Source organism: Neovison vison, chromosome 9 (genome assembly GCF_020171115.1).
Source record: "Neovison vison isolate M4711 chromosome 9, ASM_NN_V1, whole genome shotgun sequence".
NCBI classification, from domain to species: Eukaryota; Metazoa; Chordata; class Mammalia; order Carnivora; family Mustelidae; genus Neogale; species Neogale vison.
This window is the reverse complement of record NC_058099.1, coordinates 54,778,703-54,799,972: the sequence shown is the minus strand read 5'-3', so window position 1 is coordinate 54,799,972 and position 21,270 is coordinate 54,778,703. Positions and strand designations below refer to the sequence as shown.

The following is a 21,270-nucleotide window of genomic DNA, read 5'->3' as shown; positions in this document are numbered from 1 at the left end:
ATTAGAAAAAGAGGAATTTAAAACTGACAGTAGCAAGTGTAAGCACTGATGTGGAGCCATGAAAATTTTCTTACATTGTAGTGAGAGCACAGACCCACAACTCTTTGGAAATCAACTGGAAGAATCTAGAAATGCTGAATACATACCTTAAGACCCAGAAATTTCACTCGTAAGTAAACACCAAGAGAAATCCATATTTAACGAACAGCAAAGGACATGTACTAGAACATTTATGGCAGTTCTGTTTATAATAGCCAAAAACTAGTAAAAACTTACTATCCACAAAGTACAGATATAGTCTAGTACATTCCTACAATGTAGAATGGAAAGAGGGGCGCCTGAGTGGCTCGGTGGGTTGGGGCCTCTGCCTTTGTCTCAGGTCATGATCCCAGGTCCTGGGATGGAGCCCCTCATTGGGCTCTCTGCTCAGCCGGAGGCCTGCTTCTTCCTCTCTCTCTGCCTGCCTCTGCCTATTTGTGATATCTGTCTGTCAAATAAACAAATTAAAAAAAAAAAAAAAAAAAAAAGAATGGAAAGAGAATACAGCTACATATAATAACACGAAGGAAAATCACAGACACAAAGTGAAGACAAAGCCAGGAACAAAGCATGTGTACTCAGGCTGCATTTATATAAAATTCAAATACTTATGGGTAACAGTCAAAACAGTATATGAACCTGACTTCTACAAGGAATCTAAAAAAGCCAATCTCACATAACAGAGAGTAGACTGGTGGCTGCCAGGAGCTAGAGGATGTGGGGAGGTGTTGATCAAAGGGTACAAACTTCCAGTTACAAGAACTTTCTGGGGATTTAATGTACAGTGTGGTCACTATAGTTAACAGTACTCAATGGTATATTTGAAAGCTAAGTGAGTAGATCTTAAACATTTAAACCACACACGCAAAAAAACATTATTACGGAGGTGACAGATAGGTTAACTAACCTCACTGTGGTAATAATTTCACTATGTATGTGTGTATCAAATATCACTTTGTGTATCTTAAACTTACACAGTTATATGTCAATTTTACCTCACATAGGCTGGGAAAAAAAAGTGATTCTTTGGGAAGAGGATGAGGACCAACTAAGAGGATACAGAGTATTGTGGAGTGTTAATAATTTTCTGTACTTTGATTTAGGTGAAGAGTTGTATGTGTACATTCGATTTATTAAAAAACAATCCTTGAACTACATAATTTTGCCCTTTACTGTATGTTAATTCTCTCTCTCTCTCTCTCTTTTTTTTTAAGTGTGTAAGGTAAGTGATAAAATCAGACCACAGAACCTGGCACTCTGATGACTGATAAAATGTACACTTCTCTGAAAGAAAGAAGGTGCTTTGAACAGCCTTCATATTATCAAGCTAAATCTTCTGACAGAAACTCAGATTTTAAAGTTCAATTACCAGGCATTCACCTTAAGTGAAAGAGAATATAGAAACTGGGTATCTGAAGATGAAGCCAAGTCTATTAGTGTGATGTATGACTCTCTGCAGGCTTGGTATGGATTCAACTGGCTAATTCCCATCTACAGAATAAATCCTTCAACAAGTGCTCAAGTCAAAATGAATCCTCAGCAAGTGCGTTTTAACCTCATTAGTACACGTAGATTTTTCTTCTCAAAGATTATGAGTTTTTATAACTTGTCATCATTTAATTGTACACCAAATTAGAATTTAAAAAAATCATTATGTCATCTAATACTTTTATACTGAAGTATGTTGACCCACCCTGATACAAGGTTGATATATTTGTATGAGATTCCAAATTAAAATTTTTTCAATAATTATACAAAATTAATTTTGTTCCATAAAAATACTTGAAAAGCTCAATGTCTTAAATATTTTGATCATATAAATATGATTATGTACCTAAGTTTAACTAAATATAACATCTTCAAACATGCAGATTCACTTAACTAACTTAACTAACAATAAAAATAATTGAAATACTGACTTCTTGTGTTTCATATATCCCTTCTGGATTGTTAACTGAAAAGGAAGTTAATATTATTAGCTCTATGTTAATGGATAACATCAATCTTCCCAGAAGTACTTATATAACTGTCTAGAAAAATGATTGCTTAGGATCGAACTGAATTTCCTAAAGCATTTTTATATACATTATCAAAACCTGTTTACTGGTCCTGTTGTTTCAACTATTCTAAACCCACAGAATAGCAATGAGAAAAAAGTAACCCAAATGCTTATATAATTTGATGGATAGTTCTATCATTTCAAAGCTAAAATATATATTATCTTGCATTAAGCAAGAAAAATGACCACTGCTTTTACAATCTCAGTTTTGGTAGACTTTAAATAAATTTATAAGCATATATTGCTAGTTCAATTTCCCCATTTTTGTTTGTTTGTTACTCCTTAACATAATGAGAAATAAAAAATAAAGCACTCTCTGGGGAATTTGCCGTAACAGGTGCACCTCATAGAAATGCAGACTGCTTTTTTTTTTTTTTTTTTTTAATCTGCACCTTGTCTTTTCTTCTTGCAGAACAAGAAAAGTGCCTATTTTCTTGTGAATTTACAAAAATGCTGTAAAACACTCTCTGGAACTGATCCCAAATATGAAATGCAAAAATGGATAGGATACCAAGAGTATTCAATGAAATACAGCATCTAAAATGGTAGCAATCACAGGAAAAAAATTTTAGACATAATAGAACTGTATTTCAAGTTTGGAAGCAAGGGAGGCCTCCTTTTCCATAAATCTTTCAGTGAAATACTGATTAGAGCACAACTCTGATGCATTATTGAACAGGCAAACCCTTGCACAGTAATTGATGGTGGCACTCTGATTTAATGATCCTTATTTTTAAAGCTAATTAAAGAAATTGAGTTGCATGTTCAAAGGGGATTAGCTTAATGTGACGAGACTATTTTGGACATAAAGTACCTCCACAGCTCCTGAACTAAACACGATACAAAATGAAGCAGCAAATTATAAGGTGGTGGGTAGAGGGGCATTTTCTGATGGAATAAGAATAATTTCACATTTTCTCTGTGAATTTCATTTCATTCATTCAGATACTTACTGAGCACTTCCATTGTCTAAGACATTGGGCTCTAGGGGATGGGACTCTTTAAGATAAAATGCTTTACATAATCACTGATATGCTAGGGACTCTATAAAATTGCTCCTCCTGGCATAGTTCACACACCTACTAAGATAGAATACTTTTCTTTTAATAGCTATGAATTTTTAAATAGCAAAGCAGATAGTGGACGAGAATTTGTAGATATTCTTAAAGTAGCCATTGAATATTGCTGGCTGATAAATTTAAAATGTAAGATTATTGAATTTAGAAAATAATTCCTTAACCCAAAAATATTTAAGCAGTCATTCTGAGTAATCAGAATGTAAATTTTCTGCATCTGCCTCTGTAGAGTTTCAGTGGCACATAAAATCCCCATGTGCTAAATAAAAAGGATAAATCATCAACCAAGAAACTCAAGATGAAAGGCAAAGAAAAAAATGAATTAAATAGTATCCAAGACTCGGGGTGCCTAGGTGGCTCAGTGGCTTAAGCCTCTGCCTTCAGCTCAGGTCATGATCCCAGGGTCCTGGGATGAAGTCCAGTGTGGGGCTCCCTGCTCAGCAGAAAGTCTACTTCTCCCATTCTCTCTGCCTGCCTCTCTGCCTACTTGTGATCTCTCGCCTTCTGTCAAATAAATAAATAAAATCTTAAAAAAAAAAAAGATTTCCATTAAAAAAAAAAAGAGTACCCAAGACTATTCTTGCCTTCTCCCTTTTGATATTTAGAGAGGCATATATAAATGCTCTATATCAATAATCTAACTAAAGCAAGGTCTATTGTTATAGACTATTAAATGACAAGATCAAGTGCAAAACTGCGAAGTGTATACAACATAAGTAATGTCATCAAGTTAAATGAAAGGCCACATGGCAGGTTATGCTATTTTAGAATATTCCAGTCTTCATTCAGAGTTGCATCTATGAAAATTTTGTTTTTCTTAAAATTACATCAGAATTACAATCAATACACAATGCACAAAAATGTCAGGATCAGTTAGCATAATGCAGAGTATTCCATTTGTATTTTATAAACTAATTTTTAAAGGTCTAAATTTCACTAAAATCTATAGGAATTCCCATAGTTGAAAATATTCAAATCCCCCCCAATTTCCTAAAATGCATATGAATACTTGAGTAAAGACTGCAAAATAACCTGAATTTAAAACAACCACAGTTTTAAACTTTTGTCATTATTGTCATAAAATAAATTTTAAGTTTACCATTAAAAAAAAAAAGTTCTACAATGAAGTAAGATATTACAGGATTCTTTAACCTATCTCCTGAGTTCCTGAAATTCCAAGTAAAGTCCACTAATTTCAAAAGCAATGGTTTCTTTTTCATACTTGTTTGATCTTTTTTGATAGTACTTTCCTTTTATTGTTATCAGGGGAGAGGTGTCTGTGATAGACTGAAAAAAAGGTGCGCCATTTATCAGCTCTTCTCATCAAAAGCAATAGTCCATTGCTCAAGTCACTTTAAAAAGTTCTTGATGAAGTGGGTGCATGGGTGTCTCAGTTGGTTAAGCAGCTGCCTTTGGCTCAGATCATGATCCCCCGGGGTCCTAGGATCAAGTCCCCCATTGGGGGGGTGTCACTGCTCAGCGGGGAATCTGCTTGCCCTTCTGCCTCTCCCCACTCAGTCCCCCCCATCCCCCTCCTCCTTGGCCCTAACCCCCCCCCCACCTTGTGCTGTCTTGCTTGTGCGGTCTGTTTGTGCTCTCTCTCTCTCTAAAATAAATAAAATCTTAAAAAAAAAAGTTCTTGATGAAGTAGTTAAAATTAGTTTTATTCAATCTTGACTCTTATGTATAAATCTTTTTAATATTCTGTGATTCAAAATGAAAAGTGAACATAACACAGTTCTGCTGTATAAAAAATAAAATTCTGTCTGGGGTGCCTGGGTGACTCAGTTAGTTGAGTGTGCCTGCCTTCTGCTCTGCTCATGGTCTCGGGGTTCTGGGATCGAGCCCTGTGCCTGGCTCCTTGCTCAGTGCGGGGCTTGCTTCTCCCTCTCTCTCTGCCTACAGCTCCCACTGCTTGTGCCCTCTCTCTCTGACAAATAAATAAATAGAATCTTTTAAAAAAGAAAAAAAATAACAACTCTCATCTAGAGGAAAAGCATTATTTTTTGAGTTGCAAGCTGAACTAGCTATTTGTCTCATGAGTACCACATTACTTGAAAAAAACAAATGAAAGTGAAAAATAAGGTACAAACTTGGTATATGGCAGACAATTTCTCAAAAATAAACAAAGTCTTTCACTTCAAGGAAAACAACTGACAGTAATTGTTGCCAATAGTAAAATTTGAGGTTTCAAGTGAAAATTAGAACTTTGGAAAACTTGTTATGTGCCTGCCTGAGCTTGACACCTTTTCATAATTTAAAGACTATTGATAATACCAGAAGCAATGGTTAGCAAGTATAAATTTTTGATATTATATAATGTAATGTGAAACATAATTTTCCTGTTTTTCAAATTTTCCAAATGACCAATTTATTATAAAATTATGCATGGTTGAAAAAAATATTGAAAGCACAAGACAGATTTTATTATAATAGAATACAAAATGTTCACTGATTTGGTTTCTGATTCCACCATATAACTAACTTTAAGAAACCACCAATAGGGGCGCCTGGATAGCTCAGTCTGACTCTTGGTTATGGACTCAAGTCATGATCTCGGGGTCATGGGATGGAGCCCTGCATGGAGCTCCATTTGGGCTCCATGTTCAGTGGAGACCCTGCTTGAGCTTCTCTCTCTCTCTGCCTGTATCCCTGCCCCCACTTGCCTGCTTATACACATGTGCTCTTTCTCTTAAATAAATAAATCTTTAAAAAAAGAAAAGAAAATACCAACAGTTCTGGTGCACTATCAAAGAAAAGTATCCACAGAAAAGGCTATCCTCCTCCCTTTGCAAGCCAAATATCTGCACGACATGTTCTCCATATACACCAACTAAAACAGCAAATCCAAACAAATCAAATGCAGAAGCAGGTATGAGAATCCAGTCTTCTACGAAACAACATTAAAAAGATGTGAAAAAAGGTAAAACAATGTCACCCTTCTAATTTTTAAAGCAACAGATTACTGCTATTTTCAAGTCAATTAATAAATATTTAAAACATTTCTCAATTTTAATTTCTAACCTGATAAATATCAATGTATAAAACCACATAAATGAAAGCCCTTTGATGCCATTAGTAATTTTTAAGAATGTAATGGGGGTCTTGAAACCAAAATATTTGAGATCTGCTGCCTTAGAATATTAAATCTCAATAGGAGGAGGAAGCACCAAGAAGAGAATCAATACTATTCCCATATTACAACTTGGGAACGTTATTCCCATATTACAACTAATGGAGGGGCAAAAAGAGGTTCAGTGAAGTTAAGTGTGTGTGTGTGTGTGTGTGTGTGTGTGTATATATATATATATATAATATATATATAATATAAATATAAAATAAATATAAAATATTTATATTAAAATAAATATAAAATAAATATAAAAATAAACTATATATATATATAGTTTATTTCTTAGAAGGAGTACATGTACTCCTTCTAAGAAATAAACTCTTATTTAAAGTCATCTACTGATAAATATGCCACAATACACATCTGGGCTGTGTCTGTCTCCAAATCCTATCACACCACAGTGCCAGCATCTGAGATCAGCACAACAAAGGCCTCAAATCACCAGGATATCTTTCAGCTGTTTACAAGGACAGTGAAACAAAAATGAAAGAGCCCTGGGGTCTGAAGTCAGCCAGCCTACATTTAAACGTTAGCTCCAGCATATAACCTCCCGGTACCTCCATTTCCCTATCCATAAAACAAGGAAAATAACATTATCCAGTACATCTACCTCCTACTAGCTACAACTTTAGAGTGCTGTTGCAGTGATGAAACAGGGACTTACAACAGCTCCTGGCACACAGGCAGCATTTCCTGCATGGTGATCACCATGACGATGATGATGATGATGAGTGGTGCTCCTTCCGGTATGGTTACCAGGAAAAACATGAGGTCTTCAAAGTAACTTCAGTTATTTAGCTAATTTATTTATACTAAAAATTATTTCTCTGGCAAGAAAAGATAATTACCGATGCACAACAGTTCTGAATTTCATGAATACTTATATATCTCTTAATTAAGCAATCATTTATTGGACTTAAGTAAAATATCATATTAGGTACAAAGTAGTCAAAGATGAATATGATATGATTTTATCCCAAAATTAGTGAATGGTTTTCAAACAGATATAAAATGCACTTAATTCTAAAACCCCTTTTTATGCTTGGTAAAAACAAATGGCATGTGGAACACCACATATACCAAAGGGTCTAGGCATGTGTGTGGATGTGTACTTGCAGGACGTCTTTTCTTTATTTAAATCTCAACACTTCTGTGCTTTCTTAGCAAAACTTCCAAGGGAAAAAAAATTACAGAACGTAGATTGACCAAAAGTAATATTGTTATCAAAGTATGGTGAAACTTTCTTCATCAAAGGGGTGCAAGTATTCAAATTAAGTAAATCAATATACCTTAAATGCCAAGACAAAAAGAAATTTAGAAACTGAAAACCTAGGAGACAACTGGGATGGTTCAGGAGGTTAAGCATCTGACTTCGGCTTAAGTCGTGGTCTCAGGGTCCTGGGACTGAGCAGTGCATGGGGGCAGGTGGCAGGTCTGAACTCAGCAGGGAGTCTCCTTGTCCCTTTCCCTCTGCCCTTCCCCGCCAACTTGCATGCACACTCTCTCTGCCTCAAATAAACAAAATCCTTAAAAAAGAGCGAGAAATTGGAAACTTAGATGAACAACATGTTAGAATGTTTGTAGTGTTTTTTCTATCAGTCCCACATTTCTAGGAGACAAATAAAACTGATTCACAGTTCACAGTCTGCTTAGAGAAAAATAAAACCAAACCCTACAGACAAGTTTAAATATACAGAAGTAGGCACATAAAGACTGATAGTACTTTGTCACACTGTCTCTCCTTCCACTATTATCCTACTCAGTTCACATCTACTGTAAAAGCCAGCATAATTAGTTAAAAAGCAGAATGAAAGTTCTGGTTTATATTGAAAAGGTCCTCTAGTTAAAATTTGGGGGAGAATTTAAAAGAAATGGCAAATCTTAATGATTCTGAATTTACTAAACATTAAGTGCATAATAAGGAATGCTAATAACTGTTTTCCCAACCTCTCTGTTCCCTTACAGCAGAGAACAAACGGTTTAGAAACAGTGTATGACAGACATACATTCTTCTAAATCTACCAATGAATAACTGTGCAGTCCAGATTACGTCACCCAATGTCTCTCAGCCTCAATTTCTTCTTGGATGAGATGAGGATCATGCACACTTCATGTAGGTGATGGACGAGCTAAATGAGACAATATCCACAGCACATGAGATCTCCCTATAGGCGATGGTGGTTATTCTCGTTATAGAGCTTCAGATGTAAATCAACCTCTATTGTGCTTACATTCTCAGGTTAAAAACCTCATTTAGGTTATACCCAGTAAATTTCACATTCTTGCCTCTTCTCCAAAGACCATTTAACTTTGTCACAAAAACACCATACAATTAGCACCATTTGCTGTTTTAGACACACATGCATACCCAATAGCAAGATGGTGCCGCATTTTAATCCAGCACTGTATAAAAAGCTTGAACAGTGCCTTCTTGCCCAGGATAAAACAAGAATTTTACTCCCTCAAAGGCTCTATATTTACAAACTTTCGGTTAAAGGAACAAACATTTAAAAGCTGTTATTGTACCAAAAATAAAGTATTTGAAATTCCTACAGTAAATAAACTCTATGGTAAATGTAAAAACATAAGAATCACTCCTTCTCTTTTAACTTCTCCTAGATAATGTATGTTAAAGTCTCAAGAAACAAATACTTTCCTGTGAGTTAGGCAGTTGCAATGCTCTATCATAAAAGTAAAACCATTTTGAGGGTAAGAAAATATTTTTTCATTTTCACAAGCAACATCAACTTGGACAAATTCCATTCCCGTTTTAGATAATTCCTGTTAATGGGGTCAAGGCATGTTTTCTTTCTCTCTGTACTTCTTCCCCCCACACCACCAAGTCATAGTTTAACCCAGGCATTCTTGGGAGACAGCAGTTATTCCCCCTTTACTGACAGCATGGCTACTGATGAATCTTCTCCATTTTAGTCTCAAATTAGAAATCATAGAGAGAAGGGTGATTTCTTTGCCATTTATATAAGTAATTAAGCTGAGGAAACACAGGCATATCTGCTCCCTACTACGAATCTACAAAACCATATCCTTCTGATTACCAAAGTCAGAACAGAGCAACAAAATGCCCAGTTATCAAAATTCTCATCTTTCCACCAATCTAAAAAATATAACTGTAAAAAATTACCAGTGCTGATGATGCCACCGCTTAAAAGCAACAAGCCACAACAGTTTGGTCATGAACCTGATTTAGCAGCTTTATAAATGAGTACCCACAGAACAGCAACTCTCCAGGCATGCCCTGTGAAAATGTAATTGAAATATGCAATTGACTACTTATTTCTCCAGGCTCTCTGAAGGCTGTTCCTCTTTTAAGACAGAGCACCAGAAAAACATACATGGTGTACAATACACTTTAGCAGAAAAGCCATTACTAAGATTATAATTAGGATGTGACGCTGTATTCTTAGCATGCACTCTCAGTATACCTCACTCTTAGAAAGATGGAAGAAGCATTTCTTTGAAGAACAGTTTATGTATTTCATGATTATAATTAAAGGTCTTATCTATCAAAATATCAGTAAAACCTTCACCTTAATTGTTTTAGGCAGTTTTACTATAATTTTTAAAATGTGGAGAAAAAATATTGTTTTTAATTGTTAAAAACAATTGATTGTTAAATATTATATTTAATAGGAGTGTTAGAAGATAATACAATTTTCCAATTTTTAACTTGAAACAATAGTTTGATACAGAATGCTAAATGCAAAAGAGGAATGATGAAAAAAACATACACACAACATCCCCCCTGCAAAAAAAAAAAAAAAAAAAAACTCTACCTTAATAAATCCTTCATAATCTGGTTCCCACGTTTCCTCCCTTGCCAAGAACCCACACACAAGTTGTTGCCCTGATAACACAGATCTGTAGATGACTCTGTATGAGGGTTTCTCGAGCTCAGCACCATACACATTATAAACCCAATAATTCTTTGCCTTAGGAGGCTGGGCGATGCACTGAGGATATTTAGCAATATCCCTGATGTCTACTCATTTCCATGCCAGTAGCATAGCCCCTACGACCCCAAGTTACAACAGTCAAAATGTCTCCACACATTGCTATCTGCCCCAATCACATTCACTTGAGAACAACTTCTCTCTACCTGCAAACACTGTTTCCTCGACCTGAAATAATTTTCCCATTCACTGCAGAGAAGTCCTACTCATTTTTTAAGACCCATCTTCTATGTTCCCTCCAATGTAAGGTTTTCTTGTAGTCAAAGTTCATAATTCCTTATAGCACTCACTTTCTTATTTAGTTATATAAAACAAATGTATGTTCTCTTTCCTTCTCTAATAATGAGAATTTCTTTATTCATAGTATTTTTACTGACTTTATTAATAAATGATTATAAGTCTTCTAAAAAAGTACCCATGAGAAGACCCTCCCATTGCCAAGGAAAATTTGGCTCACTGAATGATGTCTCACACTGACAATATACAACCCTCAGTGTACTCTGTCTCTCTCTCTCTCTGTGTGTCAGTGTGTGTGTATATTTATCTTTATATTTATAGGTACTTATATTTATATAATTGTTGTTGTCTTTGCTCCTGAGGAATGGAAATTAAATGAAAATACTCAACTTTGGTAATCGAAGGTCCTTGGAAAATCCAGTTCTCTGATATTTTTATTTGGTCTTCGTTTAGCTCTACCTTTGTAGCTCTACCATTAGTTCATACATTTTGCCATCAGAAGTTGTTCCAAATTCTTTTGGGAATGTGAACAGGTAAAACTTAAAAGCATAGAAGTATAAGACAAAAATTTTATACCATGAACACTGTATTTCAAAATTAAAAAGGAGGATCCACTTAATCTAATCAACACTGAACAATAATTTCCAACCTGATTCTACATTAAGTCAACATCTCTCCAATTATTTCAAAAAATGTCACAAAATTTCCAAAGAAAAACTTAGAAAAAAAAATCTGGCTTAAATTTGTATACATTATGCATTTGGATAATATGCGTATACGCCAACACTTTTCTGAGAAAAGAGTGAATGAACAAGGAGCATGGAAATATCAAACAACAAGAACAGCCACAAAATAATAAAATGGCCACATTTTTATTATCCACAAAGGCCAGATATCACAGACATGGAGAAACCTCCAGAACATGGTGAGGCCTGAGGCTCATTTCCACTATCAGCAGCATTTGTAACCTGAATTATATGCATTATTTCCTCAATCTCAGAATTGGTCTCAGTCGCCATAGCTTTAAAAAAATAATCTCTGCAATGTCGATTTCTAAGTATTAATCCTAAATTTCTACCAAAATTAGTAATTTTAATTCACAGTCTTCCTACTCATGGTAAAGACATTTAATTTAACGTCTATGGTCAATTCATAAGGCAAGGCAATTAATTAATCAGGAAAGTCGTATCCACCTCTACTGGACTGGAGAAACATCACAGAATAAGTATGCAAATCCAATATCCTCATGGCTGACAAGTTTCTATTATTAAACTGCTAACGTGTTTATTTCCCCCACAATAGCTGGATTTCTGTCATGAATACGCATTGAGCCCTGCAGTTATTAGCTGTGATGACTAGGTGACAGTGAGGACACTACTTGAGAATTTGCATCTGACAGATCATTGACACACAGTCACAGTTCTTTTTTTTCCTCCTCTTCACTTAAACAGGAATCATGCAATAGGAAAGGAACTGGAGCTATTAGAGATTATTCAGGTTTAATAGCACACATCCTTTTAGCTGGCGGTTAGAACAATACACAATGTGGCAGAATTAAACAGAGGCATCAATTATGCTCTCAGACCTGTTAATATTTTTGACAATATTTAAATAGCACATCCCTTCAGGGCATGGCTTTTTTGCCCTCTCAGTTACACACCTGTCAAATGTTTAATTTGCCAAAGGGAAACAGTTTGATTTCTAAGGGCAGTCTTAATACTGAAGAAGCAAATTGGAAAAATTACGCATTACTGAAAGGATATAATGAGAAGGATCTGAGGGGGAAAAATAGTCAGCTTAATTCAACATGGCATGTCAGCATCTGTCATTAACGCAACAATATGATCACGTCCTCCAATATGCTGTATTTACCTCAGGCTTTTCAATTATTCACTCCTTTCACTTTCTAAAATGTGGAAGGATGATGATGAAGTTGGAGGAGTCAAAGTTTTTGGTAATACTAAAAAAGATGGAGACACTAACTTGTACCCATGGTGCATATAAAATTACACAACTGAAAATATAACTCAGGTAAAAGATAAGAAAGAGAAGCTAGCCACTGGTCAGACTGGTGTAACTACTGGTTTAAAAGCGCAAAAAAAATTCATGCCTAGATTCACTAATTAAATATTAAATTATAAATATTAACAAATTAATATTTTTTTAAAGATTTTATTTACTTATTTGACAGACAGAGATCACAAGTAGGCAGAGAGGCAGGCAGAGAGAGAGGAGGGGGGAAGCAGGCTCCCGCTGAAGCAGAGAGCCCGATGTAGGGCTCGATTTCAGGACCCTGAGATCATGACCTGAGCCAAAGGCAGAGGCTTTATTAACACACTGAGCCACCCAGGCGCCCCAAATATTAACAAATTAACAGGTAGTAAACCACACAGAAAATCTAATCCTAACACTATAGGTCTGTAATATTTATGTTTAAACTTTAAAACAGAAAATAATACAAAATTTTGGAAGGTAGTCTAGTCATACAAGGAAAAGATGGTTCGACAAACAAAGGAAATTGAGTCAGTAAAATGAAGACTAAAGTGAAGAGTCACAGAAACTATGAGAGATATGGATGGTTTCCACCAGAATTGAACTCCTGACCTCTAGGAGCCAAGTTTCTACCCTCAGGAAAAAAAGAAAAAGAAGACGTGAGACAGGCTGCAGAATCACAAAAGGGGAAAGACTGTGCCTTAGGAGGCAAGAAAACCACGTTCCAGTTCTGGCTTTGCCCTTATTACAACCAAATCACTCAAACTCATTAAGTATTTGTAATACACAGGGTGTGAGCCAGCTGGTTCTCTTGGTCCCTTTCAGAATTTGAAGAGGTGACCAGCTAGCCAAAAGTCCAAAGACATTTGAGACATGCCTATAGAATGCCCAAACCTCACAATGTCCCGAGTCTTGAAATACATCAGCATCTCTCATCAATACTGTACTTGGTCGCAGACTACCTGGCTTGATAACATTATGCTCAAGGGTTTCCAAGGAGATTTCAGCTGAATCACATGGGACCCAAAGTTTTAGAGCCCATACCCTTCTTCTAATTGGAAATGATAAAACAAGGTCAACAACCAATAAACCTAGGTCTCCCCTGCTTTCAGGGCTAGAAGAGATACTTCTAGTTCTCTCTTTTAGTCGTATTTCCTAACACAGTAGTACTTTTTGTTTCAACTTTTCCTCCCATTCTAATCATATTTTCAGATAATATAATAAGGGGAGAAGACATCTGTTCGACTTCTTCACTCTCTCTGAAAAACCAGATAATCTTCCACATCATAATTACACTTCTACTCAGAACACTGATCTCTCCAAACTCTTGCCAATTCATTCTGAAAAGGAGTATCTAAAACCAATCTTTTCAATAACTTGCCAAAAAAACAACAAAAAAAACCCCAAACACAACTACATATAACAAAAACAACCCTTTTCTTAATTCATGATCACAATTTTTAAAATCATTAACTAATAATTCACTAGAGAAAAATATTTTTAAAAATTCTTCTTTGTTTTTTTGCATATCTTTTTTTTAGTATCTAGATTAAGAATTTATGTGACATTAAAAAAATTCCCTCTCTATTGCTACTATTTGTTCTTTTTGCTTTTGGCACATTTTTTTAATTGGAGCTATTCTTTCACTGAATTATAAAACTAGTCTTCAAATTTCATTTTTAACCTTTTAAGGCAGAATATTTGTTAGCAAGTCATCCATAGAGATTAAATTAATGCTGAAAACATTAGAATGAGAACTTAGACTGAAGGCATAAATGAGACTGACTTCAAGCCTTGTAAGGATAACAATTTCAAAAAACATTTTTTTAAAAAAACCTGAGAAATGTGATTAAAATAAGAAAGTTCAAAGAACATCTAACTTGAGTGTTTGTTCTGTCATTGTAATGTTTCAATTTTAATATAAATGCTAGGAAATTTCAAGGCTCTTTTTTTTTTACAGGGAAAAAAACAGTGTTACATTTAGAGGTTCTAATGTTTATCACCATCTGATGCTGTCATTGGAAGCAATTGCTACTTACACTCTTTTAAGAAGTGAGAATTGCAATTTCTCTAACTGATGACAATGTAATTATTTCTTTTACTGTCAAAATAGAGGTGATTTCCCTTCCTTACACACATGATTACACATGCAAATCCAGGCTTATCTGAAATCTTAAGTGTGCTGAATGTCTGAATCCGAATGCACAAGATCGCATGAACAATGAGCCTCAGTGGGATGGAAACCAAGTCCACAGCCATCTACCCTCAACTTATTTTTATCATCCCCTTGTCCTATAGGGACTCATATTTCAGCATCCACACAGCTTTCAACACAATGTCATATCATCTACAATACACAGCAACAACCATTACAAAAATAACTGGGGGTGGGGAATCACAGTGAATCTGAATGTCTCATTTGGAGATTTAAATATGACTTTATTAACTGTTCATTAACACATACAAAAATCAGCCTTTCAGAAAAACACAAGACGGTCACAAGATCTATGCCATGCTGAGAACACGGCTTTGGGAGAATCGTGTCCTACCTGGTCTTTCAACTGCTGTACGGAAGCCTGAAGGTTCAGAATCTGACTGAAGAGCGGGCTCTGCAGGACTGACTTGAGAAGGTTCAGTTTGTCTTCATTGGCTCCATCTCCGCGTTCTCGCAGCTTGGCTTGCAAGCGCTCTGCTGCCTGCAGGGCTCGGTTTTTGTCTAACCAAAGAGAAACACTGGTCACTAACAGGATTCAAAAGATACACACCAAACCCCGCTTACTAGAAATCCTAAAACTATTCCTTTCAAGAGCAAAAAACTGACTCAGAGAACACAGAACTGTAAAATGTCCCTAGAAATATGTCCCCCACACCTTGAAGTTTCTGGTTAGAGAGTCCGTCTGAAAGCAGAGAACTGGTTATAGTGTGCACCACAAGCATCTCATTGTTGCTCCAATTCAGATGGGGTATATTGGAATTCCAACGCTGGCTGTCAACTCTTTCATATGAACTACTGAAAACCAAACACTTCATGAACTTGCAAATGCTGATACTTTCACTTTTTCAAAAACTTTATTTACATTTAAGAAAAATTAAAACTATAACTTACTCACTAATAATTGGATGTAGATGATGTCACTGATGAGTCATAACATCCAAAACACAACAGTTTCGTATATTAAGGAACGAACATTCTATACTTGACATTTCACTTGAAAATGTATCTCAACAGTATATAACCCTTCAAAAACACTTATAAATACTCTCTTTCCCCAAAATTAAATAGGATATCCATATATGTATCAAACTAAAATAATTCAAATATTTATTGACCACCTTATATATCAGGCATTAAAGTTACAAAAGTAAGTATTTGAATAAGTGTATCCCTAATAATCCCAGCATCTTACAGGCATGTTTCCACCAGATGGTGATTTTCTATAACAAATCACATTTAAAGACCTGTCCTTAAAACTCTCTCTCACTTTTTCACAAGTGAACCCAAATTTGTTTTAAAGAAATGAAGACCATTCAAATATATGTTCTAACAGATTCATCATGATAACAAGGGTATCTATTCTTCATTTGCCATATTACAGTAATCAAAGAGTGGGAATTATCACCACAGACACTTCTGATAGAACCAAATGTGGGATGATGCAGAAATGGGGAAATTAAGGCATAAATTAATGTTGACCATGAGTTCACATGCATACACAAATTTAAACAAACGGTATTTACTCATTAGTAATTAGTATTTATTTATTTGTATTTTTTGAGAGAGAAAGCATGATTAGGGAGGGTCAGAGAGAAAGGGAGAGAGAGAATCTTAAGCAGGCTCCAAGCCCAGCACGGAGCCCAATGCAAGACTCCATCTCATTACCTGAGATCATAACCTGAGCTGAAATCAGGAGTTGGATACTTAACTGACTGACCTATTGAGATGCCCAATTATAAGTACGATTTTAAAAGTAAATAATGATAAAGGCATGAGAATTTTATTCTGGGTCTTATTTGTATCTAGATTTGTATCTCACTATACAAATTTGGTATTAATTTCCAAGCTAATTCTTGGAAGGTGTGCACGTCGGTAATAACTTACAAAATCAAGATTGGAAAGTGACAATATCAATAATTCTCTATTTCTCCTTCACTGTCCACTTTCTTATGAGGAGCTTTGCTTTGTAGACTAGTAGTAGTCTTTGTGGCATGTGGCTTTAGTATAAAATGGGAGATAAAGGTAACTTTCATCACTCACATAGTACCAGGAGCAAAAGTCAGAGTAATGATCTCCACTATCACAAAAGCAGCTCCTTCTCCTTTTCCTTCCACCTATTCTCCTCCTATTCCCCAAAGCATGCAGGTATCGGGGCACCAGCCGCTATCATGAAGGCACCTAAGTGAAATCCAGATACCTTTCAATAGCCATACCCCAAAATTTCCCAGGAAAACACGAGGCATTAGGACACCAGGAGAGGGATGCGTGTACAGGATATGCCTGAAACTAGTTCTACAAACCAGCTTCTCTAAAACTAAAGAGCAGCGAAAGAAAGATTAACATGTGAATTTGGGTATTTCAACCTATATTATCTCATGATAGAAATTAAACTGCCTTAAATCATCACTCAAGTTTGTCAGCCTAAACGATTGTTTTTGTTATAGCTCAATGGTCAACTTAAAAGTATAGGTCAGTAGGATTTCTACTGCCAGGAGCACCTGGGTGGCTCAGTGGGTTAAAGCCTCTGCCTTCCGCTCAGGTCATGATCCCAGCAGACAATGCGCTGTCTGCTCAGCGGGGGAGCCTGCTTCCTCCTTTCTCTCTCTGCCTGCCTCTCCACCTACTTGTGATCTCTGAGCTCTGTCAAATAAATAAACAAAATCTTAAAAAAAAAAAAAGAAAAAAAAAAGAAAAAGAAAAGGATTTTAACTGCCAGAAATATAGAAGCCAATGAGTTTCTTTCAGTATCAAAAATACTGTTAAGCTTTCTGGTGCTATCTACAAACACCATTAACCAGAAGTGGGTCCATAAATGAGAACAAGGTTTACATTAAATTTCATTAAAACTCATAATTGGTAGAACATTTCATATGTCTTTATCTTTTGCTTACAAATGATTTGTTTTTATAGCACTTCAGATTAAATCATCCAAATATAAAAACACATTTCCCTGCTGTAATGCTAATGGATAAAAACTTCAAAAAACCAAGTTACGAGACAAAATCCTGCTATGTAGAAAAACCATTTCAAAGATCCTAAGGGAAAAAATTCTGGTTCTTAAAGAAAATAAGAAGGAATAGGTCTTACCTATAGTTTCTAACATTTTTTTTTCCCCCAAAGGTTAGTGTTCTTCTCTACAATGATTTTAAACAGCAACTAAAACAGAACTCTGGGGAGAAAAGAAATAAAATGGAATGGTTATGTTTTATCACAATATTAAAACTACATAAAAAGTACTTGATGGTACCACAATTCCATTGGCCATTAAAATCTTGTTGATTTAACTTAAAATAGCTTCATAGGCAAAAAGAAAAAAAAAGTAATCATTTTAGGATTTATTCAAAATTATTCAAAGGTAATACTAGCATAGTAAGGTAAAAGGCATACAATGTGTTTTAGATAAGAAGGCAGACATATCCAAAATACTTAAGAACCTCTCAACACAGGTCACTATAATCTTAGATTCACTTACAGATTCTCACCCACAGAATAAGGAACTTACTTGACTCTGCATGAGAAATTTGGTGGGCAAAAACATTAAAACAAAAAGCAGAAGATGTAATCCTGCCTTTGATTGTTCACAGTCCTAACTGGGGACAGCATACACCCATACCAATTAGAAATAAACTATGACACTCATGCAGTATGTGAACCAATGGGAACTACTAATACATTAAATCATGGATGAAAAACTGAATAAAAGAAAGCATCATGTTAAATGGAGGAAGGGTTTTTCAAAGGCTTTCAAAATACCCTCCTCACTATAATATTCTCTTCTCCCTCATTCAAAATAAACTTTCTCAACTCCTTCAACTCAAACAGACTCCTCTTTCTCTGACAATACTTATCCAGATTCTTTAAAGTACCAGCTACAGATTCCCAGTGGCAATGTCCAAATCGCTAATGGTGATGTCCAAATCGCTAACCATACCTCATCTTTGCTGTCCAACAATTTATATGTCCTCTCCCTAGTCACACCCAACCTCTGCCTCGCAGAAAAACCTCAGTCATTCCTTCAATGGAGAAAAAAGGTCTACAAACCATTTTCCTCACTTTTGGAAGATGAAATAGGATTTATCTGAGAAGGAACAAGTTGCCCTTGCTGTCTCTTTAACAGAAAATGCATCTGGGACAAAAGGAAGTCCGTGATGTGTATGAGCAGATGCATAGACCATCCATCAATGCCTGTGATTAGCTCTGTGTAATAACAGAGAACAGTTCTTACTGACTTTCCTTATCCTGATTTAGAATACACTATTTAAAACATCAACTCCACTGGAAACAGCTCTGCTACTGACACTTTCTTTCCCTGGGGTCAAGAAAAGAGGGCAACAGCTCTAATTTGGAATTGAAACCTAAATAACCTAATAAATTGAAACCTAGGAAACCTTAGTTTCCTAGGAAACTTAATCATTGCGTATACTGCAATAAATGAGATAACGTATAAAAATTTCCAGCTCGTAGTATAACTCACACTGGAAAATACATATTCAGGATTAATGCTGAGCCCATAGAGACGAGCATTTCAATGTCAGGCATTGTGTGATTTCATGGGAAAAAATACAGGGAAATCTTTAAAATAAACGAGTCATATTTTTATTCTTATTGCCATGGGATACTTCATAAGATAGTATACTATTGGGTTCCCCCCTCTCAAAAACTTACTAACTCCTGACAGTTGTTAACAAATCAAAGAAAGGATACACCAATAAAAGGAAGGCCAATAACTGATACATGCCTAGGAGGAAGGCCTCTAGCAACAGAAGAGCAAGACTGAGGGAGTGGGATCACCTGTGGCAACATTTCCTCTGGCCCCTTACCAGCTGCAATGCCCTGTGGAAACAGTGTCTCTCTCTCCAGAACTAGAAAATTCTAATTACAAATGAATGATACTCAAAGTTTGAGTAACAAACTTTGTATCAAACACATCAGTACTGGCTAGGCGCAATAAAGTCAGCTCTATCTTCCTCCCCCTTTGAAAAATTAACTTGGAAAGACAAACAGTATTCATGACTTGGAGGGGGAGGTAGCCCATTGATTTAGAAACCCACTGATTTACGAGGAGTCTGCAGACAAAGTACAGAGTAAGCAGTTCCCCACTGAGAAAAACACTGTCATCCCAAAGTTCATCTACAAGTTGGTTATGTGGAAAAAGAATTACTTTTCTTTTCCCCAGAGAATCTTTTATCATAGTGCTTTTGTTTTTGTTTGTTTTGGTTTTTTTTTTAAGCTCCATTCAACGGCAAGTCAGACGTTAGCTCCCAGATGACAGCTCCATTCCTCTAGATTTCAGAATTTAAAAAAAAAAAAAAAGTTTCACAGTTTCTCTTCTCTGCTCTGATGTCCGTAAAATAAATGTTTTTTTTTTTTTTTTAGTTTTTCCAGATTTTATAATTAGTAGCCATGACAAAGAGATAAGAGGTTAAAAACAACAACAAAACCTGTTCCTTTCCATGCCCTATACCCCATCCTAAGGATTCAGCTCTAACTACAAAGAAACTCATCTGAAACCACTGACATTTTGATATGGGAAGATAGAGTCCACATGCGTTGAATGCATGAATTCTCCGTCTCACCCCACCATCAACATTCCCTCTTCAACCCCCTCAATACCGTGTGGAAACAGAAGGGTACCTGGGTGATAACTGTGGGTCATGGCCAATGGGTAAGATGTAAAGAAATTCCAATAAATGCCTAAAAAAGGCCAAGTTCTGAAGGCTGTTCTGGACAATTCAGGGTAGCTAGTGAAGATGATGAGTCAGAGGGACAGTAAAGAGAGGAAATGAGATGTGAACAACACTAATGCTGGGGCAGAAGCAAGGGTGGTAACAGCAAACATACAACAGCCACCACATCTTGTGCACTGCTTGAAACTTATGTTATCCAACTAAGGCCTTTAATCTTTACACAAGCCACTTACTTTATAAACAAGGAAACTGAGGCACTGAAAGAGGAAGCGCCTTGCCCAAGGTCATACCACCAGTACATGATGGAGCCAGATGTGGACCCAGGCAGTTTGGCTCCAAAGCCAACTAACAATTTAACTTCTGCAATATGCTGCCTCTCAACAGGAGGAAGATTCACCTTACTCTTCTCCTTCCTCTTTCCAAGTTCAAAACTGTGCTGAGTTTATGCTTCACAAAGAGAAACCAGAGAAACAAACAGACCAAAGTGTATGACGTCTGAAATGGACAGGTACAGACAACTTAACACAACCAACAATCCATACAAAGCTATCAACAACTCAGAACTAAGTATTTTAGAAATTATGGGTAGGTTAAGATCATTAATAGTCACCATTTTTATAATGCTCATATGTTTAAATAAATTACCTTTGAAACCCAAGATCTGAAGAAAAATCTCCAAGAAAAATAAGCCTCCTTATAGTAATATTCAAAGTACATTAAAAAAAAAAAGGCTGCAATCTTTCAAGGTGCTAAATCCCTGAACACAGTGGAAATAGGCATATTCAAATAGTATCAAAAATTAGCTACTGTACACTAGACCCATCTTTTTACTGTCCATGTAATTCTGCCTTAGACACGTAC

General features: G+C 35.8%; 1 protein-coding gene across 5 annotated transcripts in view; it reads right to left on the bottom strand.

Annotated features, from left to right (window-relative positions):
• The window catches only part of MPDZ (multiple PDZ domain crumbs cell polarity complex component), a 154,379-nt gene that overhangs the window by 111,499 nt on the left and 21,610 nt on the right, over nt 1-21,270 (bottom strand). For all 5 annotated transcript variants that reach the window (XM_044265648.1, XM_044265650.1, XM_044265652.1 and 2 more), the window contains exons 2-3: nt 17,810-17,891; nt 15,057-15,223 (exon numbers count right to left, since the gene is read on the bottom strand). In XM_044265648.1, coding sequence (XP_044121583.1) covers nt 15,057-15,223; nt 17,810-17,825 — 183 coding nt within the window. In that variant the 5' untranslated portion in view covers nt 17,826-17,891. The remainder of the gene's footprint in view (nt 1-15,056; nt 15,224-17,809; nt 17,892-21,270) is intronic.